The 17802-nt window shown below is 46.0% G+C and overlaps 1 protein-coding gene across 3 annotated transcripts in view; it reads right to left on the minus strand.

Annotated features, from left to right (window-relative positions):
* Positions 1–17802, minus strand: part of DYNC2H1 (dynein cytoplasmic 2 heavy chain 1) — a 464482-nt gene that overhangs the window by 342676 nt on the left and 104004 nt on the right. For all 3 annotated transcript variants that reach the window (XM_090030141.1, XM_090030133.1, XM_090030125.1), the window contains exons 51-55: positions 15336–15449; positions 13916–14058; positions 5834–5915; positions 3104–3258; positions 1228–1365 (exon numbers count right to left, since the gene is read on the minus strand). In XM_090030141.1, the coding sequence (XP_089886267.1) occupies positions 1228–1365; positions 3104–3258; positions 5834–5915; positions 13916–14058; positions 15336–15449 (632 nt within the window). The remainder of the gene's footprint in view (positions 1–1227; positions 1366–3103; positions 3259–5833; positions 5916–13915; positions 14059–15335; positions 15450–17802) is intronic.

Consider the following 17802-nt stretch of genomic DNA (forward strand, 5'->3'; position numbering starts at 1 on the left):
CTCCCCTCCCCTTTGCTATTCGCTGCTCAAGCGGAGATCCACCCTATCTCACAGTACAAATCCTAGCCCACATGTGTTATCCTAGCTGTCATGGAAATTTTTGAGTATGTGCTGCCAGTACAGAAGAGGTTAAACTGACATGCGCGGTTTGAAGCTGTGAGTGGAAATTTCCAAGGCTCACCCAGCCCTTGCCCCCTGGGTGACCTGCGGAGCTGTCAATCATTGTTGATCTACTTTCCCCACAGACGCATGCTCAGATTGTGTCAGCTCCTGACTGGGAGCATGCTCAGTCAGAACCTGACATGAGGTAATCGGACTAGAAATTTCTCTGCGGAGAGCACGCTGATTGGCTACCAAATTGATATAAAAGTTCTGTGAGCCCCTCCCACAGGGGGAGATCGCGTGGACTAGAGACAGAGGCTGCTGCTGCAGGGACTGTTCTCTGAGTCAGGCTTCAGGGCCTATTGATCTCCTCCTTCGGCTCCGTTGATACTTGCTTTGTGTACTCATCTGGCTCCTGACTTACCTTTTGAACTGATTAACGGCTTACGATTTTGGATCACCCTCTGGACTTTGTTTAACCCGGCTCTGGATCATCGACCTCGGCTTCCTTCACTGACTACGACTCTGCTGATCCCTCCAAACTAACGTCTCCGCTGCTTCATCTTCTGGCTCCTGACCTCAGCTTTCTCATTCGACCACCCGATTTGTCCATTGCTGTGGACTGGCGTCACGCGGTTCATCATCACCGTGTTACAGTTCGTTTTGTTGTTTGTGATCCCCATTTATGAGCTGTTGACCAGCCCCGGGACTAGGTCTTCGGACTGAACCTCGTGGGCCAACAGACCCCTGTGTTGTTAATTGTTTGTTTGTGCTCCAAACTGTAACTGAAAACCTTTCTGCGTACGCCTGAAGCATAAGTCAAATAAATTCACCTGTTCTTTCTCAATCCGCTCCGAGTCCCTAACTCCAGACTCTACGCCACTAATCCCACCTGTCCATATCTAATTGCCACCCCGGCCCACCGTGACCTTGGGGCCCGATCCTTCAGTTTTCCCCGACACTAGCTAATGCTGAGAGAGGGTGAATGGGTGGGTGTGTACGTATGTGTCCAATTTCACTGGGACAGAACAAAGCTTCACACAGGAAAATGCATGAAAACCATTTACAGAAAAAAACAAAAAGGGTTTTTTTCCCATTTTAGCTTCTCTCATGACTCCACATTACCTGCATAGACACTGTTATTTCCTGGAGGGCAGCATCAGCTTCATCTTGCTTAGTTTTGAGCAATACGCTTTGTTCTCCAGCTTTTCTGTTTAGTTCATCGACAAGGGCTTTGGCCTCATTCAGTTTAGACACTCCTGCCTATGAATGTTTTTGAAAATACCTGGTTAGTAACAGCAAATAGACAACATTCAAACTTCTATTATGAGACAGATTGATAATGATAATGATACTAAAATTTCAAAATGATTCAGACTGACAAACTGTTCATTTAAAATATCTTAATGATTAGGGGTACACAGTTCCCACTAAAGTCAGCAGAAGTCTAGTCATGAATTTTCTGGGATCTTATTGGGCTCATAGGCCATAATGACCAAGTGACCTTGTTGAAGTGACAATAAGTGCCACCCATAACCAAAATTTAGGCATGAGCCTCTAATACTGAAATTCACAAACCTCAGTTAAGTAGCTACCTTCTTCTACCTTAAAGGAAGACAATACACATTTGGGAGAGGCATTCACAAGAGCCAGTACAAAAAGCAGGAGATGCAAAGATCAATCATTAATCGGAAAAAAGGGTTATCTGAAATTTGACTCTCCTGATCTTAGATATCCAGTAAACAATTCCCACAGCCTTAAGTGCTTCTGTTAATGTGAGATTCACAATCTGAAACCATCACTGCATTTAATCACCGAAGGCTGTGTTGGTTTTCGAAAAACTACAAAAAGAATTCTACTTCTCCTTGTGCGCCTAACTGGCAGTTTTCCAGCCAGGTAAGTGGCACTTAGGCACAAACTGTTATTCTATCACCTCTGCACTGTGGACATTTAAGAGTACGCAGGAAGACTGAGCATAAGCCACAGATTATGCAATGGCTGTGAGCACACACTCATTGTGAATATATAAGCATATGCAAGTCCCAAAAATGTACCAGGCAAGAAACTGAGTAATGGACGTTAGATGCCGGAGAGAGAGACCTCCAATATCTGAGCCCCAATAGCTGATTGCTTCCTGGGCACTTTTCCGGGAAGAGGGAGAGATGGGTTCTAAGCCTCTGTCACCCAGAGGGGTTTGCATTTGTGCTGCTCTCTCTTCCCAGCATAGTGCTCTACCCACCATACCACAGCTTAGGCATTATTTTGCTAGATCTCCCTTTCAAGCTGCTCCTCTCAGCACCCAAGAGAGGGAGATATGTGGTACCTGGAGGAAGAGAGCAAAATAGCAAGGCAGAGGATGTGGCTAGAAAACAGCTATTATTTAGGTGTGCAAAGGGTAACAGAATTCTGCCCTAAATGTCCAAAGGAAAAAGGGTAGAGTTTTGCTCACTAACCTAGAAGCAAGAACACTTGTCTAGGAAGTGGGAGACCTTGATTCTAGACACTAGTTGATCTGAACACTTCCCCTACTTGCCAGGAGAGTGCAGTTACCATCAAGTCATGGGCTGGACTGGGATGAGAGTCGTTTGCATCTGAGAGAGTGCAGACTCTTGCATACAAAACATGTACACATGAAAAACTTTCCTTAGTTGGAAGAGTAACTTTACAAGTTGGGGTGCTGAAAAGTTTTCTTCTCCTCCCTTCTGAAAGGTACATCCACTCTGTAACGCTTGAGGAAAAATGAAGAAGGTGGAAATAACCCCTCCCCAAAGGCATTTAATAGTGTTCACATTAGAACTTTTAGTACCCCTTCTCTGAAACCAGAGATGATGTGGTCTGAGCTGCATGCACAAACAACAAAGGGCCTGGAAGCCCAGGCTAAGCATGCCAGCAGCAGATGATGTCTACCATGCATAAGATAAAATAAGTGAATAGCAAGAAGATCAACAAATGCAAAAATAATTTGCAATATGATATGTAGTCTTTGTTATTTGTTACATACCTGCAAATGGTTTTGCCTTTTTATCAACTCTGCTCTTTTGCTGCTATTGATGGTACTATACATACGTAGAAACGTCATATATCTGCTAGGAGTTGCTCCATATGTTTTGCATGACTCATGGATTGGCAAAAATGACTTTAAAAAATCAGAGTCACCTATATAGCAAAATACATAATTTATAAAACAATGTTATCATTCCTGCTGTACATAAAAACTGAAGCGGACCAATGAGAGGCACTTTTTAAATCATAAAGTAAGGATATACTTTTAGCACCACTAAAGGTTTGGACAGGAATTTATTTGAAGTGTTAAGAATTTCTGGGAAATTTGCAGGGCCACTAAAGCAGAGTATGAAATGTGCATACAAATGTTCAAGTAGCAGTTGTCTGAAGCACCAGAGAATGGCTGCCACAGCACCCTGCAGCCAGGGAGTCCAGTGTGCAGTTATGCCAGCATGCCTCGCAGGCGTCCCCATCTTCGTATGTTCCCAAATACAGCAGAGTGCAAAGAAAAACACCAACTGGCTGGCGGGCAACAACACCCACCCAGTGACACCCCTCTCTCCCCTTCTGTCTTCGCTGAGCAGAGAGTGCAGAGACACTGTACCTAACTGCTGACTTCTCACTTTCACTTCCAGACCCCAGTGAATACTTGCCACCCACACACCCTGTGGCTCCCAATCCAGTAATGCCAGTAGGTACAGTGCAGACCATGGTCCTGCCAACACAGAGTCAAGATCTGCCTGCACTTCTTCATAGAGCTTGTTCAGCTCCTGTGTATGCTCCTGTGCAACACCATGTATCTGCATGGCTGTACGACTGAGGCCCTGGCTTACCAATTATTTTGGCATCAGCAAATCCACAGTGGGAGAGAAAATGTGTAAGGTACCCTTGGATATTCAGGGGGTGCCAATACTATGATCCCTCCACTTTATCAACAGGTAGGAGGTCAGCAGCAGGTAAGGACATTGCCAAACTTGCAAAGGCTTCTCTGGCCAAGTGCACCAGGCTCGTGTGCTACGGCAGTCCCTCAGGCTTACAGCACTTGGGGCACTAAACCCACCCCTGGGCCTCACAGTGCCTCCCAGCTCTTAAACAATACTGCCATACAGAGTTCTGATGGTCCCTACACTTCAGCAGTTGAAGAGTCTCCCCTTTGCCACAGTCATGGCTTCTGCCAATTACAGCAGGCAATCACAGCACAAACACACTTGCACCTTCTGGCCTTTTGCTGGTACCACACAGCATGGCTCTAACATTTCTTCTTCCTCCGTGAGATGAGCTGCCATATCTCCCCTTAGCCCCAGCCATGGTTTTCACATTTACTGCAGCTGATCACCCTACAAAGTACATGCAGACCTCCCAGCCACATTCCTCATGGCAGAGCCCCACAGGACTCTGATACGCTCTCTGCTTCAAAGAGGTACTGAAGAGTCTCCACTTCAACCTGGCCATGGCATTTACCAACTGTAAAAGCCAAAATCCATCTTTGAAGTAGCCAAATATGAGCTCAAATACTCAGGGGTTCTTGCTTTGTGCCCTTTCTTGACTTGATGATAACATCAGAGATGCTGAAGTGACAGGAACAGATATTCTTTGTATGACAGGAGGTTTTGGAAGGTCGACTACTGCCCTAAATGTCGAGCAAAAAAGATGTTATCCTATTCACAAAGGAAAAAAAAGGCAGCAAATCCATGCAGCAACCTGTGTGCCTAGCTCTGCCTCCTTGAAGTAGTTGAGTTTGGCATGACAGACTCACTCCCTGGAACCGTGGAGGCAAAAGGGGAGGGGGCAAAAATATACCCATCCTACCAACAGCTTCGTTAATTTCTTAGCCCTTGGTTCTACATGTGGTATTAGTATCATAATTAGCTTGGTTTTAGTTCTTCTCCAGTGTCATTCACAGATTATCTTTGGCTCCAATCCCAAAATAATTGTGTATGGTTTTGTAAGCGTACTGCTCTACGCTTACCAAAATTTACTGAAGGGCACCTTGAGGACTAGAAAGCCTGTATTATGAAAGGAAACAATAAGACCTGGGGTTGTTTAACGTAGCCAAAGAAAGGCTGAAAGTTGATATGGTTGCTTTCTATAAATCCACTCAGAAATAACCATCAGGGAGAAAAAAGAACTACTGAAGTTAAATGACAGTTTTGACACATAAATGTCTATAAAGTGGCCATAAAATAAATTTAGGCTGGGACTTAGAAAAAAGTGTCTATCAATGGAGTGAGGTTCTGAAACACACTTCTCATATGAGTAGATGGAGAAATTAACTAGTTTTAAGATGCAGCTTCATCAGTTTATGTAGTTAGTTATTTGACATGATTGGCTGCGAAAGAAGGGGACTAGGTTTGCTCATCCAGAAGGTGCCTGCCAGTCCTTATGTCAGAGGCTATTATTGGGTGGAGGACTCTGCTCACACAGTCATCTACAGTATTTAGACTTTTGTGTGTATGCAGTACAAAGCTAATCACACTATCAGTGTGTTTAACAATATTAAAATATATTTGGTGTTTTGGGAGGTAGTGGTTGAGGGAAAGTAGATTTTGTTGTACTTTCTTATTTCAGTATTTTATTCTGTTTCCGTATTTTTGTCTTTTACTATGGACCACTCTAATCCTTTTTTGGGAACGGTGGCATATACATCTAATAAATAAATAACAAAACAAGAGCAGCAATAATCTAGTTAAAATAAAAGTAACTTCAAAAATATTCATGAAAATATTACCAGAATATATTTTCTTGGGTTCTTTTTGTGCTCTGTCAGTCTTTTGTTGTTCATCTGAATCAGTAAACAACATTTCAGGTATCTGAAATGTAAACATCTTTTATAGTCAAAAATGAAGTAAGCCGTAAGTGAAAACAAAAACAAACAAGTGAATAATAACACTTATTAATGTAAACAGGTTTTAAAAATCTAAATGCCCTTCAAAAGGCAAATTTCCTTCAGAAACACCTTTAAAAATAAATAAGACAAAACAGTGAATTGTTAAAACTGATAACATCCTGTCCACTCAACTGAACAGTCTGTTACTTATAATAAAGTACCATAAAAAAAAAATCACTGAAGACTTTTACATCTATATAAATACCAAGGAAGTAATAAACTGCAGCACGACTTGGCAAGCTGAAGTGACCCAGCTTGGGCCTATGTTGGGAACACCTAAATCGGCTGTCCTGCTAACATACTAAGCTACTATGGGTGCGTCTACACATACATTTATGCACAACTAAATTTTATGAGCATTAAACTAATGCTCATTAGGTGATTTTTGGCCGGTGTCTACTAACTTTGGGATTAAAGTTAGTCCCAAATCCCTGTATTTGGCAGTAAAATTAGTCCCAAGTCTCTGCAGTCCTAACAGGTGCCCCTGTGCCCACCAGAGGGAGCTCCAGCCTCCAGCCACATGGCTGCCAGCACTTGGCAGCCATGTTGAAGCCAGAGCCAGCTGCCAGCTTCTGGCAGCCCTCTAGAAAACTCTGATCCTTGGCCAGCCTCTTCCCAGCCCAGAAGCCACATGCCCAGGGCAGAGGCACCACCCGGAAGCTCCCTCTTTGCCCACCCTGCTTCCCCACACCAGGGCTGTTCCAGCCACAGCCCTGCCAGCAATGCCTATCACCCCACTTCTCCAGCCTGGCTCCAGTGTGGTCCCTGCCAATGATGACCATGTTCCTGCTGGCCATGCTGCTGGTCCTGCTGGCCCCAGCCGGCTCCTCCCCTCCTGCTCCCCCCAGGCCCCCAGACAGCTGTGCACCCACCAGTGGCATCAAGGGCACTGGCTGTAGGAGGCCCTGCCCAACCCCTTCCTCCTGCACTCCCCCACTCCAGCCTGTCTGCCCCACCACCCACACCCCCGCTACCCCCTGCCCATCCCCACTATCAAATATGTTACGGAATAAAATGAAAAAAACCTTTATTACCTTCATAACACCCACCCCATCCCTCCCCCCGTCAACAAACAGAACCCCTGCCCCCTCAATGCTTATCTTGGAAGCTTGGATGCTTATCTTGCTGGGATCCTATGACCCCAGCTGACTTCCTGCCCTTTGGGCAGGGGGCTGGACTCGATGATCTCCCAAGGTCCCTTCCAGCCCTAATGTCTATGAAATCTGTGAAATCTATGAAATCAACCAACAGAGACCGTTCACCACCCTCCCAACCCATCAATAATAAAAAACCTGCTTACAAGTAGGAAACTATACACAAGGGGAAAACTATATATATAAAGGGAAAACTATTTAAAATATTTTAGGTCTGCAAGCCCAGAATAGGAGGGCGTGTGGGGGGCAGGGAGAAGGGGGGATGGAGACTAGAGGGCAGGGCCCCAGGGCAGGTGTCCACGCACCCTAAACCCTGGATGTTCCCTGGGGCCGGACTCAGCCCAGACCCCTAGTGAAAGGGCAGACCCAACACTAAAGTTAGTGCCGGGTCATGTCTACACATTAAAGCACATTAACTAATCACACAAAAATTCGATACCTAAAAATGCACTCAGCCCCTCTCTCTGGGCAAAGACAAGTATCAAATGTAGGCACAAACAGCCTAAGTTAATGCTCATTAAGGGTGCGCACTGTCACAGGGGCATTCTGGTGCCCTGCTCCTATGAAGGGATACAGGTGCCGGTTGCTGGGGCAACCGCAGTGGGTCAGCTGACCAGGAGGGGGCAGGGCCTGGAGTATATAAACAGCCCAGGCTGAAGCCTAGCAGGTAGTTCCCCTCCAGCAGCCTGAGGAGTGGGAGCTCTGCTGCTGCAGAGCAGAGCAGAGCAGAGCAGAGCAGAGCAGAGCAGCCTGATTGCTTGAGCGTCTGCATGATGGTACGAGGTGGAGAGAACCCTGACAGGGATGAAGAATAGCCAGGGTGGCGCGGAATGTACGTTATAGCCAGGAGGCTTCCTTTGTGTTGCAGCCGGTGGGCTCATGGCTTTGTGTGTTCTGTTTGCTATTGTAATACCGGAGGACCGGGTGAGGCTGTAGGGGTTGGAGGAGGCCTCATGGGAGCTCCCCAGTAGTGGGAGGGGTTCCCAGTGCTGGAAAGTGGCGCTGCGCTTTGGGGGTGTCCTGACCCCAGCCCAGTGGGGGTGACATCGGGAGGAGCTAGTGGGGTGTCCCGACCCCAGCCCAGTGCGGCAGTATCGGGAGGAACCCCAGCAGGGCTTAGGACCCTGGGAAAGGGGGTTGAGGGGCGAGGTGAGGCCGAGGCTGCCTGAGCCCCAATTGTGTAGGCGAGACAGACCCCAGTGTGAGTGGAAGCCCTAGTGTGGGCAAAGCCCTAGGAAGGGGCGTGCAAGCAAGAAGCCCAGTGAGGGCACAACGTTCAGGGGGCACTGACTCCAGCCCCAGGAAAGGGTCTAGAGGGCCAGGTGAGGCTGAGGCCACCTGAGCCCAAATGTGAGGAGCCTGAGCAGAGCGCAAGACCCATGAGGAGGGTCAGGGGGCCAGGCTCGGCTACGGCCACCTGAGCCCCGACCGCGGGAAGCGCAGGGAGACAGGCCCCAGAGCGGGCGAGAGCACGTGAGCACAGAGGAACAGGCCCCAGAGGGGCACTGTCTGGGCGGGAGAAGCCCCAGAAGGGGGCAAGCCTATCGTGACGCCCCAGAAGGGGTCGAGCCAATTGTGAGACCCTGGGGAGGGCGAGTACATGGAGAAGCCCCAGGGGAGGACGAGCGTACGACTAGAGCCCAATGGGGCAAGTACGGGAATAAGGAGCCCGGTGAGGTCGAACATACGAGTAGAGGCCTCGGATGGTAGTAGATGGCCTCCACCTCTCTCCCCTGGGGAGGAGGCTCTTCTCAGCCAGGCTGGCTGACCTGCTCCACCGGGCTTTAAACTAAGCCCGCTGGGGGATGGGGGGACTACTGCCACTGCTGGCCTGCAGAGTGACCCTTGAAAAGCCAGCGGACCAAGGCACTTAAGGGAGACCACCCCTGCCCCAGCCCTGGCACAATCTGTGGGCAAGGCAAGAGCCCCCAAGGGCACACTTGCCTGCCTGTACACTAATGCCAGGAGCCTGGGCATCAAGCAGAAGGAGCTCATCCTCCTCCTCAGTGCAAAAAAATATGATGTCATTGGGATAACGGAGACCTGGTGGGACTCCACCCATGACTGGACCACGGGTATAGAGGGCTATACCCTGTACAGGAGGGATCGTGTTGACAAAAGGGGCGGGGGTGTAGCTCTTTATGTAAAGGAAAGCTACATGTCCCTGCAAGCTGATGTTGGCGACCGGCATGGACAGCTAGAGAACCTCTGGGTAAAAATTCGTGGGGAATACGGCACAGGGGACACAACAGTGGGAGTCTACTACAGACCTCCCACTCAAAGTCCTGAGCTTGACCAGGAGTTCGCCCGGGAACTGACTGAGGCCGCTTGCTCCAGGACCTTGGTTGTCATGGGTGACTTCAATTACCCGGACATCTCGTGGGAAGATCACTCAGCAAAATCTGAGCTGTCGCAAAGCTTTCTCTCGTGCATGGATGACCTCTACCTGACTCAAGAAGTCTATGGGCCAATGAGAGGCAAAGCGCTGCTCGACCTGGTACTGGCTACAGGGGACGACCTAATCGGCGACCTAGTGATCGATGGGAAGCTGGGTAAACAACGACCACGAGCTGATCACCTTCACTATCCACCATAAAGCTGGCAAGTCAGTCAGCAACACAGAAGTCCTTGACTTCAGAAAAGCCGACTCTGACAAGCTCAAGAGGCTAGTCAGTCAGGCCCTCAGGGACCATGACCCCAGGGAGATGGGAGTTCAAGAAGAGTGGCTGCTTCTCAAGGAAGCGATCCTCAATGCACAAGCTAAATCTATCCCAACACGGAGGAAAGGCAGCAAGAAGGCACAGCAGCCCTCCTGGCTCTCTAGAGACCTAGCGGACCTCCTGCGACTAAAAAGGAAAGCGTACAAAGGATGGAGGACGGGATTCACCTCCAAGGAGGATTACTCCGCGCTGGTCCGGTCCTGCAGGGAGCAAACCAGGAAAGCCAAGGCTGCAACTGAACTCCAACTAGCTTCAGGCATCAAGGACAACAAAAAGTCCTTTTCCAGATATGTGGGGAGCCGGAGAAAAAGCAAGGGCAATGTTGGACCCCTGCTAAACCAGATGGGGCAACTGACAACTGACGCCCAGGAAAAAGCCAACCTATTAAATAGGTATTTTGCGTCAGTCTTTCATCAGTCACATGGGATGCCCATGTCTGCTATGGGACAGGGAAATCTGGGTGAGGGGGATCCCCTACCCTCCATAAAAGCTGACCTCATGAAGGAACACCTTGAGAAGCTGGATACCTTCAAGTCAGCTGGCCCTGACAATCTGCACCCCAGGGTACTCAAGGAGCTGGCGAGCGTCATAGCCCAGCCCCTGCCACGGACCCTTGAAAACTCCTGGCGCTCTGATGTAGTGCCTGAAGACTGGAAGAAGGCCAATGTGGTGCCGATCTTCAAGAAAGGGAGGAGAGTGGATCTGGCTAACTACAGGCCCATTAGCCTGACTTCTATCCTGGTGAAGATCCTAGAAAAGTTCATTAAGGAGGCCATCCTTGAGGGACTGGCCCAGGCTAACATTCTAAGGGATAGCCAGCATGGGTTTGTTGCGGGTAGGTCTTGTTTGACCAATCTCATTTCCTTCTATGACCAGGTGACCTATCACCTGGACAAGGGAGAAGAGATTGATGTCATATATCTTGACTTCAAAAAAGCTTTTGATCTGGTATCCCATGATCACCTCTTGGCCAAACTGGCCAGTTGTGGCCTTGGCTCCACCACGATCCGCTGGCTGGGAAATTGGCTCTGTGGTCGGACCCATAGGGTTGTGATTGATGGCAGTCACTCATTGTGGTGCCCTGTGACCAGTGGGGTCCCTCAAAGCTCTGTCCTGGGACCCATACTGTTCAACATCTTCATTAATGATGTGGACACTGGAGTCAGGAGTGGACTGGCCAAGTTCGCCGATGACACCAAACTTTGGGGCAAAGCATCCACGCCAGAGGACAGGCAGGTGATCCAGGCTGACCTGGACAAGCTCAGCAAATGGGCAGACGAGAACCTCATGGTGTTTAACACCGAAAAATGCAAGGTTCTTCACCTTGGGAGGAAAAACCTGCAGCACCCTTATAGGCTTGGCAGTGCTACGTTGGATAGCACTACAGAAGAAAGAGACTTGGGGGTCATCATTGACCACAAGATGAACATGAGCCTCCAATGCGATGCTGCGGCTAGTAAAGCGACCAAAATGCTGGCTTGAATCCATAGATGCTTCTCGAGCAAATCCCGGGATGTCATTCTCCCCTTGTACTCGGCCTTGGTGAGGCCGCAGCTGGAGTACTGCACCCAGTTTTGGGCTCCACAATTCAAAAAGGATGTGGAGAAGCTTGAGAGAGTCCAGAGGAGAGCCACGCGCATGATCAGAGGTCAGGAAAACAGATCTTACGATGATAGGCTGAGAGACATGGGACTCTTTAGCCTGGAAAAGCGTAAGCTCAAGGGTGATCTGATGGCCACCTATAAATTTATCAAGGGTGACCACCAGGAACTGGGGGAACGTTTGTTCACCAGAGCGCCCCAAGGGATGACGAGGTCGAACGGTCACAAACTCCTGCAAGACCGTTTTAGGCTGGACATAAGGAAGAATTTCTTTACTGTCCGAGCCCCCAAGGTCTGGAACAGTCTGCCAGCGGAGGTGGTTCAAGCACCTATATTGAATACCTTCAAGAGTAAATTGGATGCTTATCTTGCTGGGATCCTATGACCCCAGCTGACTTCCTACCCTTTGGGCAGGGGGCTGGACTTGATGATCTCCCGAGGTCCCTTCCAGCCCTAATGTCTATGAAACCTTTAAAATCTATGAAAAATCTGAAACTGCACCCTCCTGGGGCTGGTTACCATGGTGCAGCCACCACCACGAAATGCCACATGGTCCACCCCAAAGAAAGGTGAAGATGGAGTGCCCAAAAGCCTCAGTTCTCACTGCCTTGTGAGTTACCCTGTGGAGAGGAAAGCTAAGGGATCATACTCTAACAGAAGAGGAAGCAGGAAAGAGTGGGACCAGAAAGATCCAGCAGCCAGAGTAGCTGAGGGAACGTGAAAACAGGGAACTGAAGACCCAGAAGAGAGACTGGTGACAGACCAAAGAGGCTTGGCAACCCAAAGAAGGGTGGACAGAGCGATCAGAGTGGGGCTGAGTGAGATGAAGGGATCTGGCAGGTCAGAGAAGGAGTTGTGTGGGTGACTGAGGAGTCTGGCAGCCAAGGGAGGGGCTGACTAAGAGACTGAGGAGTGGACAGAGCGATCAGAGTGGGGCTGAGTGAGATGAAGGGATCTGGCAGCCCAGAGAAGGAGTTGTGTGGGTGACTGAGGAGTCTGGCAGCCAAGGGAGGGGCTGACTAAGAGACTGAGGAGTCTGAGGCCCAGAGAAGGGGGCTGAGTGAGAGACCTGTGGTCTGAATGCCCAGAGAGGGGCTGAGTCTGTAAATAGAGGACATAGATGAGGATGACATCTGCAAGGCTTGGGGTGTAGTTTAAGGACAGAAGACAGCCACACAATTAGCCCATAAGGCTTGGACCACAGACAGTTGGTGGTTGTTAATTAAGACCAAGGCAGCCTCCTGCGTTTTAATGACAATTAACACCCAGGCACATTAGGCAAGAAGGAGAGATTGCCCATAGAGCAGGGTAAAGTAAAACATTCTGGTCTCCAGGGGCTTTACGGCAACCCCTGGAGATGGAACTCTATGATGCTGAGCTAGTTCCTGTAAAGCTAAGTCAGACATGTCTATGCCAGTGATTCTCAACCATGGTGAAAACATGATTCTTCAAATAAATCCAGAGATTCTAAATAAGAATCTGTAGTGTTAAAAACATTCTGGGACCCTGCAGGTCTTACTTTTGTGGTCTAAGTATTTTGCAACAAAAAAACTGCTATATTATTTTTCCACAGTCAAAAAATGAATGAAAACTAAAGAGTTAGCATTTTCCAAGGGATGCATTGTGTCTAAAGAGGGCTGCCTTGACTCTATAAAGGTGTAGTGGTTCTCAAATTTATTTTTAATTAGTTCCAAATTTATTTTTAATTAGTGGGCAATGCTATACTTGATCAGAGCCAACATGGTCAGCTCTTTGCACTCAGACCATAGTGAGATAAAATGTTACTGTTGGTGAAGTAGCATTGATAATATTCAGCTTTTCTATAGCCCTTTCCATTTTTAAAGCACTGTATGAAACACTAATGTATTAAGAGATAATGGATGAGACTTGGGTATTTCAGGTAAAACCTACTTTTCTTTTCTTTGAATTATGACATTTTAACCTGAAGAGATGACAGTGCTATTTTAAAGTAATGTGACACTTTTAAATTACCAGTAATGCAGAAATACTCCATGCTAGCTCTCTGTGTGTTAGTTCCGTACAAGCGATACCTGCATGTTTCTGCAGCACTGCATACACAATACCAGGTAGTGCTTCTCAACAGAGTTAATAAGTCCAATACAGTATTGTATGAACATAGCTATATTGCTTATGATTTTTGGATCTAGCAAACAGGGCTAATGAGTGTCTCTACATGGAACTGATTTTGCCATATGGACATCTCCTATTTAAATATTACGCAACAGACATGAACAGGATTGAAAAATGTGATTATTTTAAAAAATCTGAACATTTGGTGAAAAGAAATTTACAACATCATGACAGTCTGGTCTGATAAAGAGGCAGAAAATAGACAATCTAATAGAACAAGACGATCAACAGGAAAATGGCAGTCGTAAAATAAACTAGCAGATTAATGCTCCCTTTTGCATTGTTTCCTCTACTTACTTTCTGCATACTGCTTTCGGACCAGCTTTCCATCCATAGAACCTGGCATTTCTTATGCAGAGCTGGATTACTTTCACAGTTTATTGTGAAGTTTAAATTAGCAGAATCCATTATTAAGACAACGTGCAGGTTTTGTTGGATCCCTAATGGAAATATAACATATTAAGGGAGTCAGAATTCAATCAGTTTACTATCTGATACCTTCATTGCAAATAAACTACAGACCGTCTTCCAAGAAATGTGCCATAGAACAATTTTTAGGGAAAGACGATGATAATTAAATACGAGAAATTTTTTAAGACAACATTAAACAGAGAAATTAATTTAGTGTCTTGGATTATAACAATATATACTCCAGTGTGGGGGTTTTTTTAATTTTTAAAGATTTGATAACATTTAAGTGGATATGATTAGATTTTAAAAAACTAACTAGCCCTTGAGTCTGCCTGTCAATTTCTGTTTTCTACCAATGATCCTTTCCTATTTTCCTTGTGTTGCTCTCTGAAAGACCCAAATAAAAACCAGAAAGTAAGTGCCTCTTTTGAAAGCATTTAATTTCTTAGGACTACCCACATGTGAAAAGGTATTCATGCACTTATGCATTTACATCTAACCATTTAATGGGAAACATTTGAACTTGCTGGCAACTACACAAAATCAACCAGTTCAAAAAAAGGGAGACAAATATTTTCTTTCCTTTCAGCTACAGTATTCAGAATTGTTACTTGAAATACAAAGGATACAATCTCTCATGTAGAAGTACAATTTTTCTATTGAGACCTTTACCTAAATGAGGACTGTCCAACTGGCAGCCTGCAAAAGGTGAAGTTGCAACCCCCAGGCTTCTGCCTAGCTGCCACTCCTCTCATCACTCCAGCTGCAACAGCAGCCAGACTCCAGGCTCCCCCTTCTTCCTCCAGTTGCCTCTTTCTACTCCAGCCCAGCCCAGAGGGTGGGGCAGTTGGCAATCCAGGGAGCTGAGGAGGAGCCTGAGGTGCATGGTAGAGTAGGGGGAAAGAGGGGTGCATGGAATGGGTTGCAGGCACATGGTATAGCTGGGGGCACCAGCATGGATGCATTGGGTAGTGGTGGGGGGACGGGCCATGGACATGCAGTGCACTGGGGAGAGGTTGTGGGCACAAATTCAGGGAGGTGGGAGGCACATGATGCAGTGAGGGGGAAGGGCATTCATGGGATGTGTGGTCCATGGGGCATGCAACTCCCAGCTACTTAGAAGTTGGATAGCCCTGACCTAAACCAAAGAATTCATTGTTTCCTACTCTCTGTGTGTTTTTTCAACTGCACAAAGATTCAAAATTTACACAAATTACCAACATTTCAGAAAATACTTGTCAAATGTTATTTTACCCATGTTGCTAGGTAATAATCAGTTCCAATTCACAGAATTCAATTCACTTACTGTATGTAAAATAGTTGAAAATTGGTCCTGTAAATCCATCTTGTGAAGCTTGGTCTTTCAGAGGAGACAGTAGTGGTTCTAATTCTTCAATTGTGTACAATCCAGGAACCTCGCCTGTATCAGGAACAGTGCAATCTACTTTAAAAATGTATTAAGTAATCAAAATATGACTAGTAAAATACCATCAAACTTCCAGTTTGGTGAATTTGGATAACACAGAATGTATCTACATCCATACAGGACCTTTATCATCATACTGTCATCAGAACAATAAATCCAGTAGTGTCTGTGATCTCATTTCTATAAAGAACTTGACGTTGCTTGCACTACTGAGATACAATTCAAAGCATCCTGCTACCCTGCCCAAGCACTATTCACTACACGATACTCTATACTTTACAAGTCAAAACAGAGTCCAGAATGCAGAAGGAGAAGATAGAGTGAAAATACAATACCCCTCCAATTTCAGATGCAGATACCCTACCCTAGAAAGAAACAAATAAATAAGATCACTTATGTCAATGGTGCTCAACCTTTCCAGCACACAAGCTAATCAAGCAGAGCATGGAACTGGATCCAGCCCATGGGGCTGGGCCCACAGACTGACCCCATGGGTTAGGTTTAGTCATTGTGCTGGACCAGGCTGGTACTCAAGGCCATGTCATCCAGACTGTGGACCTCCCCATGAGTTCAAAAACTTAGTAACAGGAGTGCCCTAGAGCAATACTTCTACCTCTCCCTTGCCACCAAAGACCTGCAGAGAGCCCCACGGGGCAGATGACTCTGCTTCACAGGCCAGATCCAGCCCACGGGCCATACTTTGAACACCACACACCTATATGACTATGAGGCAAAGGCCAGGACAAGCCTAGAAAACTCAGTAGTATAGTGGTCCCCAGACAGAGATACTGCCAATCTCACAGAGGAATTTATGGAGCTGCTGCTTAGCTTGACACAATGATGGAAAATTGTTTGCAGCTTAATACTATTCCCACTAGTAGCTTCTCTCCTTATTATGACAGATAAGTAGCATCTCTCATGTGGAGTTCAGAGACTAATCTTTGGCTGGAATTTCAGCCTAATCTTCTTTGCTAGAAGTTCCAGGACTAAGCCCAGCACCACAGCTCAAGCCCTCATTATTCTTCCAAAGCTGCCAAAACACTTCAGTAGCAGATAATTTGCATGAAGACAATAATTGTGTGTTTACATTTCCTTTATTAACAAATTAAAAATTTTACTCTAGATTATCTTCTAATCATTTACTACATTATAAGAATAACAGAATTAAATGAGGAATAAAACTGGCATCTGAAATAGAATTATCAAAGTTTGTACCAGAATAAGAAATGTCTTACTGTCACACGTCTTTTTCTCATTTTTAACAATTGGATACTAAGATCAACAATTCTTAGTTATAACAAGTGTTAGGGAAGACAAATACATTCATATTGCTATAGAAAAAAAATATGCAGAAGTGTTTCATTTAGACAAAGCAAAATCTTTAAAATTTAAATAATTATTTGGGAACCAACTCAATAGAGCATTCCACAAAAAATGCTTTTGCAGAGTAATGTGAACACTATCAGCAAATTTTTGGCTTCTTCCCTCAGTGGCTTACAGCAAGCTCTGAATCGTTCTCTGAACGGTTTTCCAGTTGCCAGATATATCCATTTAAGCAAAATTTTAACATCTTGTTTTCAGCAGCTGTAAAACCTATAGGCCCTGGCATTTTGGACAGAATGAAATAAACACAATGTGACTGGCATGAATATTGTGTATGCTTGAGATGTCTCTTTGAAGCTACAATAATATTAATTTATTGTACAGCTTTCTAGAGGAATGCTAAAGCCTGGAACAAATCATGGGGATTCTGTTTCCTGAGAACTGTTGAAAAAAGAACTTACTAGGACAGAAAGGTTTCTAAAGCAAAAAAGAACAGCATCTTTTTTTTCTCTTTAGGACAGCAGCAGATTGTTCAGATTATGCCACATCTTTTCTGTAGGATTATATGACTTTGGACAGAACAGCATGAGGATATTTTGCTCTGAACCATGAAAAGATGAGTTAACCTCTGGCAAGTAAGTTTTAAAGTCCTTAACAGCACACTGTCATATGGAAAACATAATGAGGTTCCTGGCTACAAAAAGCAGGCTACCTGACACCTATCTAGCAAGCATGATAGCTACAAAAAAAGCAGTGTTAGTGGCTGGACAGAATGGTATAACTACTGACCATAGATCAAAGGTTTATGGCTTTAAACCCTTATGTCAAGTCCCATTCAGGGAAATTGGTCTGACCATACCTACAGGCAGTCTGACACCTTTAAGATACCTGAATGATCTGCCAAGAATATGCATATAAGATGCTTTTTATAATAAACAATGGCATATTATGGTGCTAGGATGTAGTCCCTTGTCCATACTGTACGGAATAGAATCATACAACCATAGAAAATGGGGGTTGGAAA

Source organism: Crocodylus siamensis, chromosome 1 (assembly GCF_052110815.1).
Source record: "Crocodylus siamensis isolate JL-2025a chromosome 1, ASM5211081v1, whole genome shotgun sequence".
In the NCBI taxonomy this organism is placed as follows: Eukaryota; Metazoa; Chordata; order Crocodylia; family Crocodylidae; genus Crocodylus; species Crocodylus siamensis.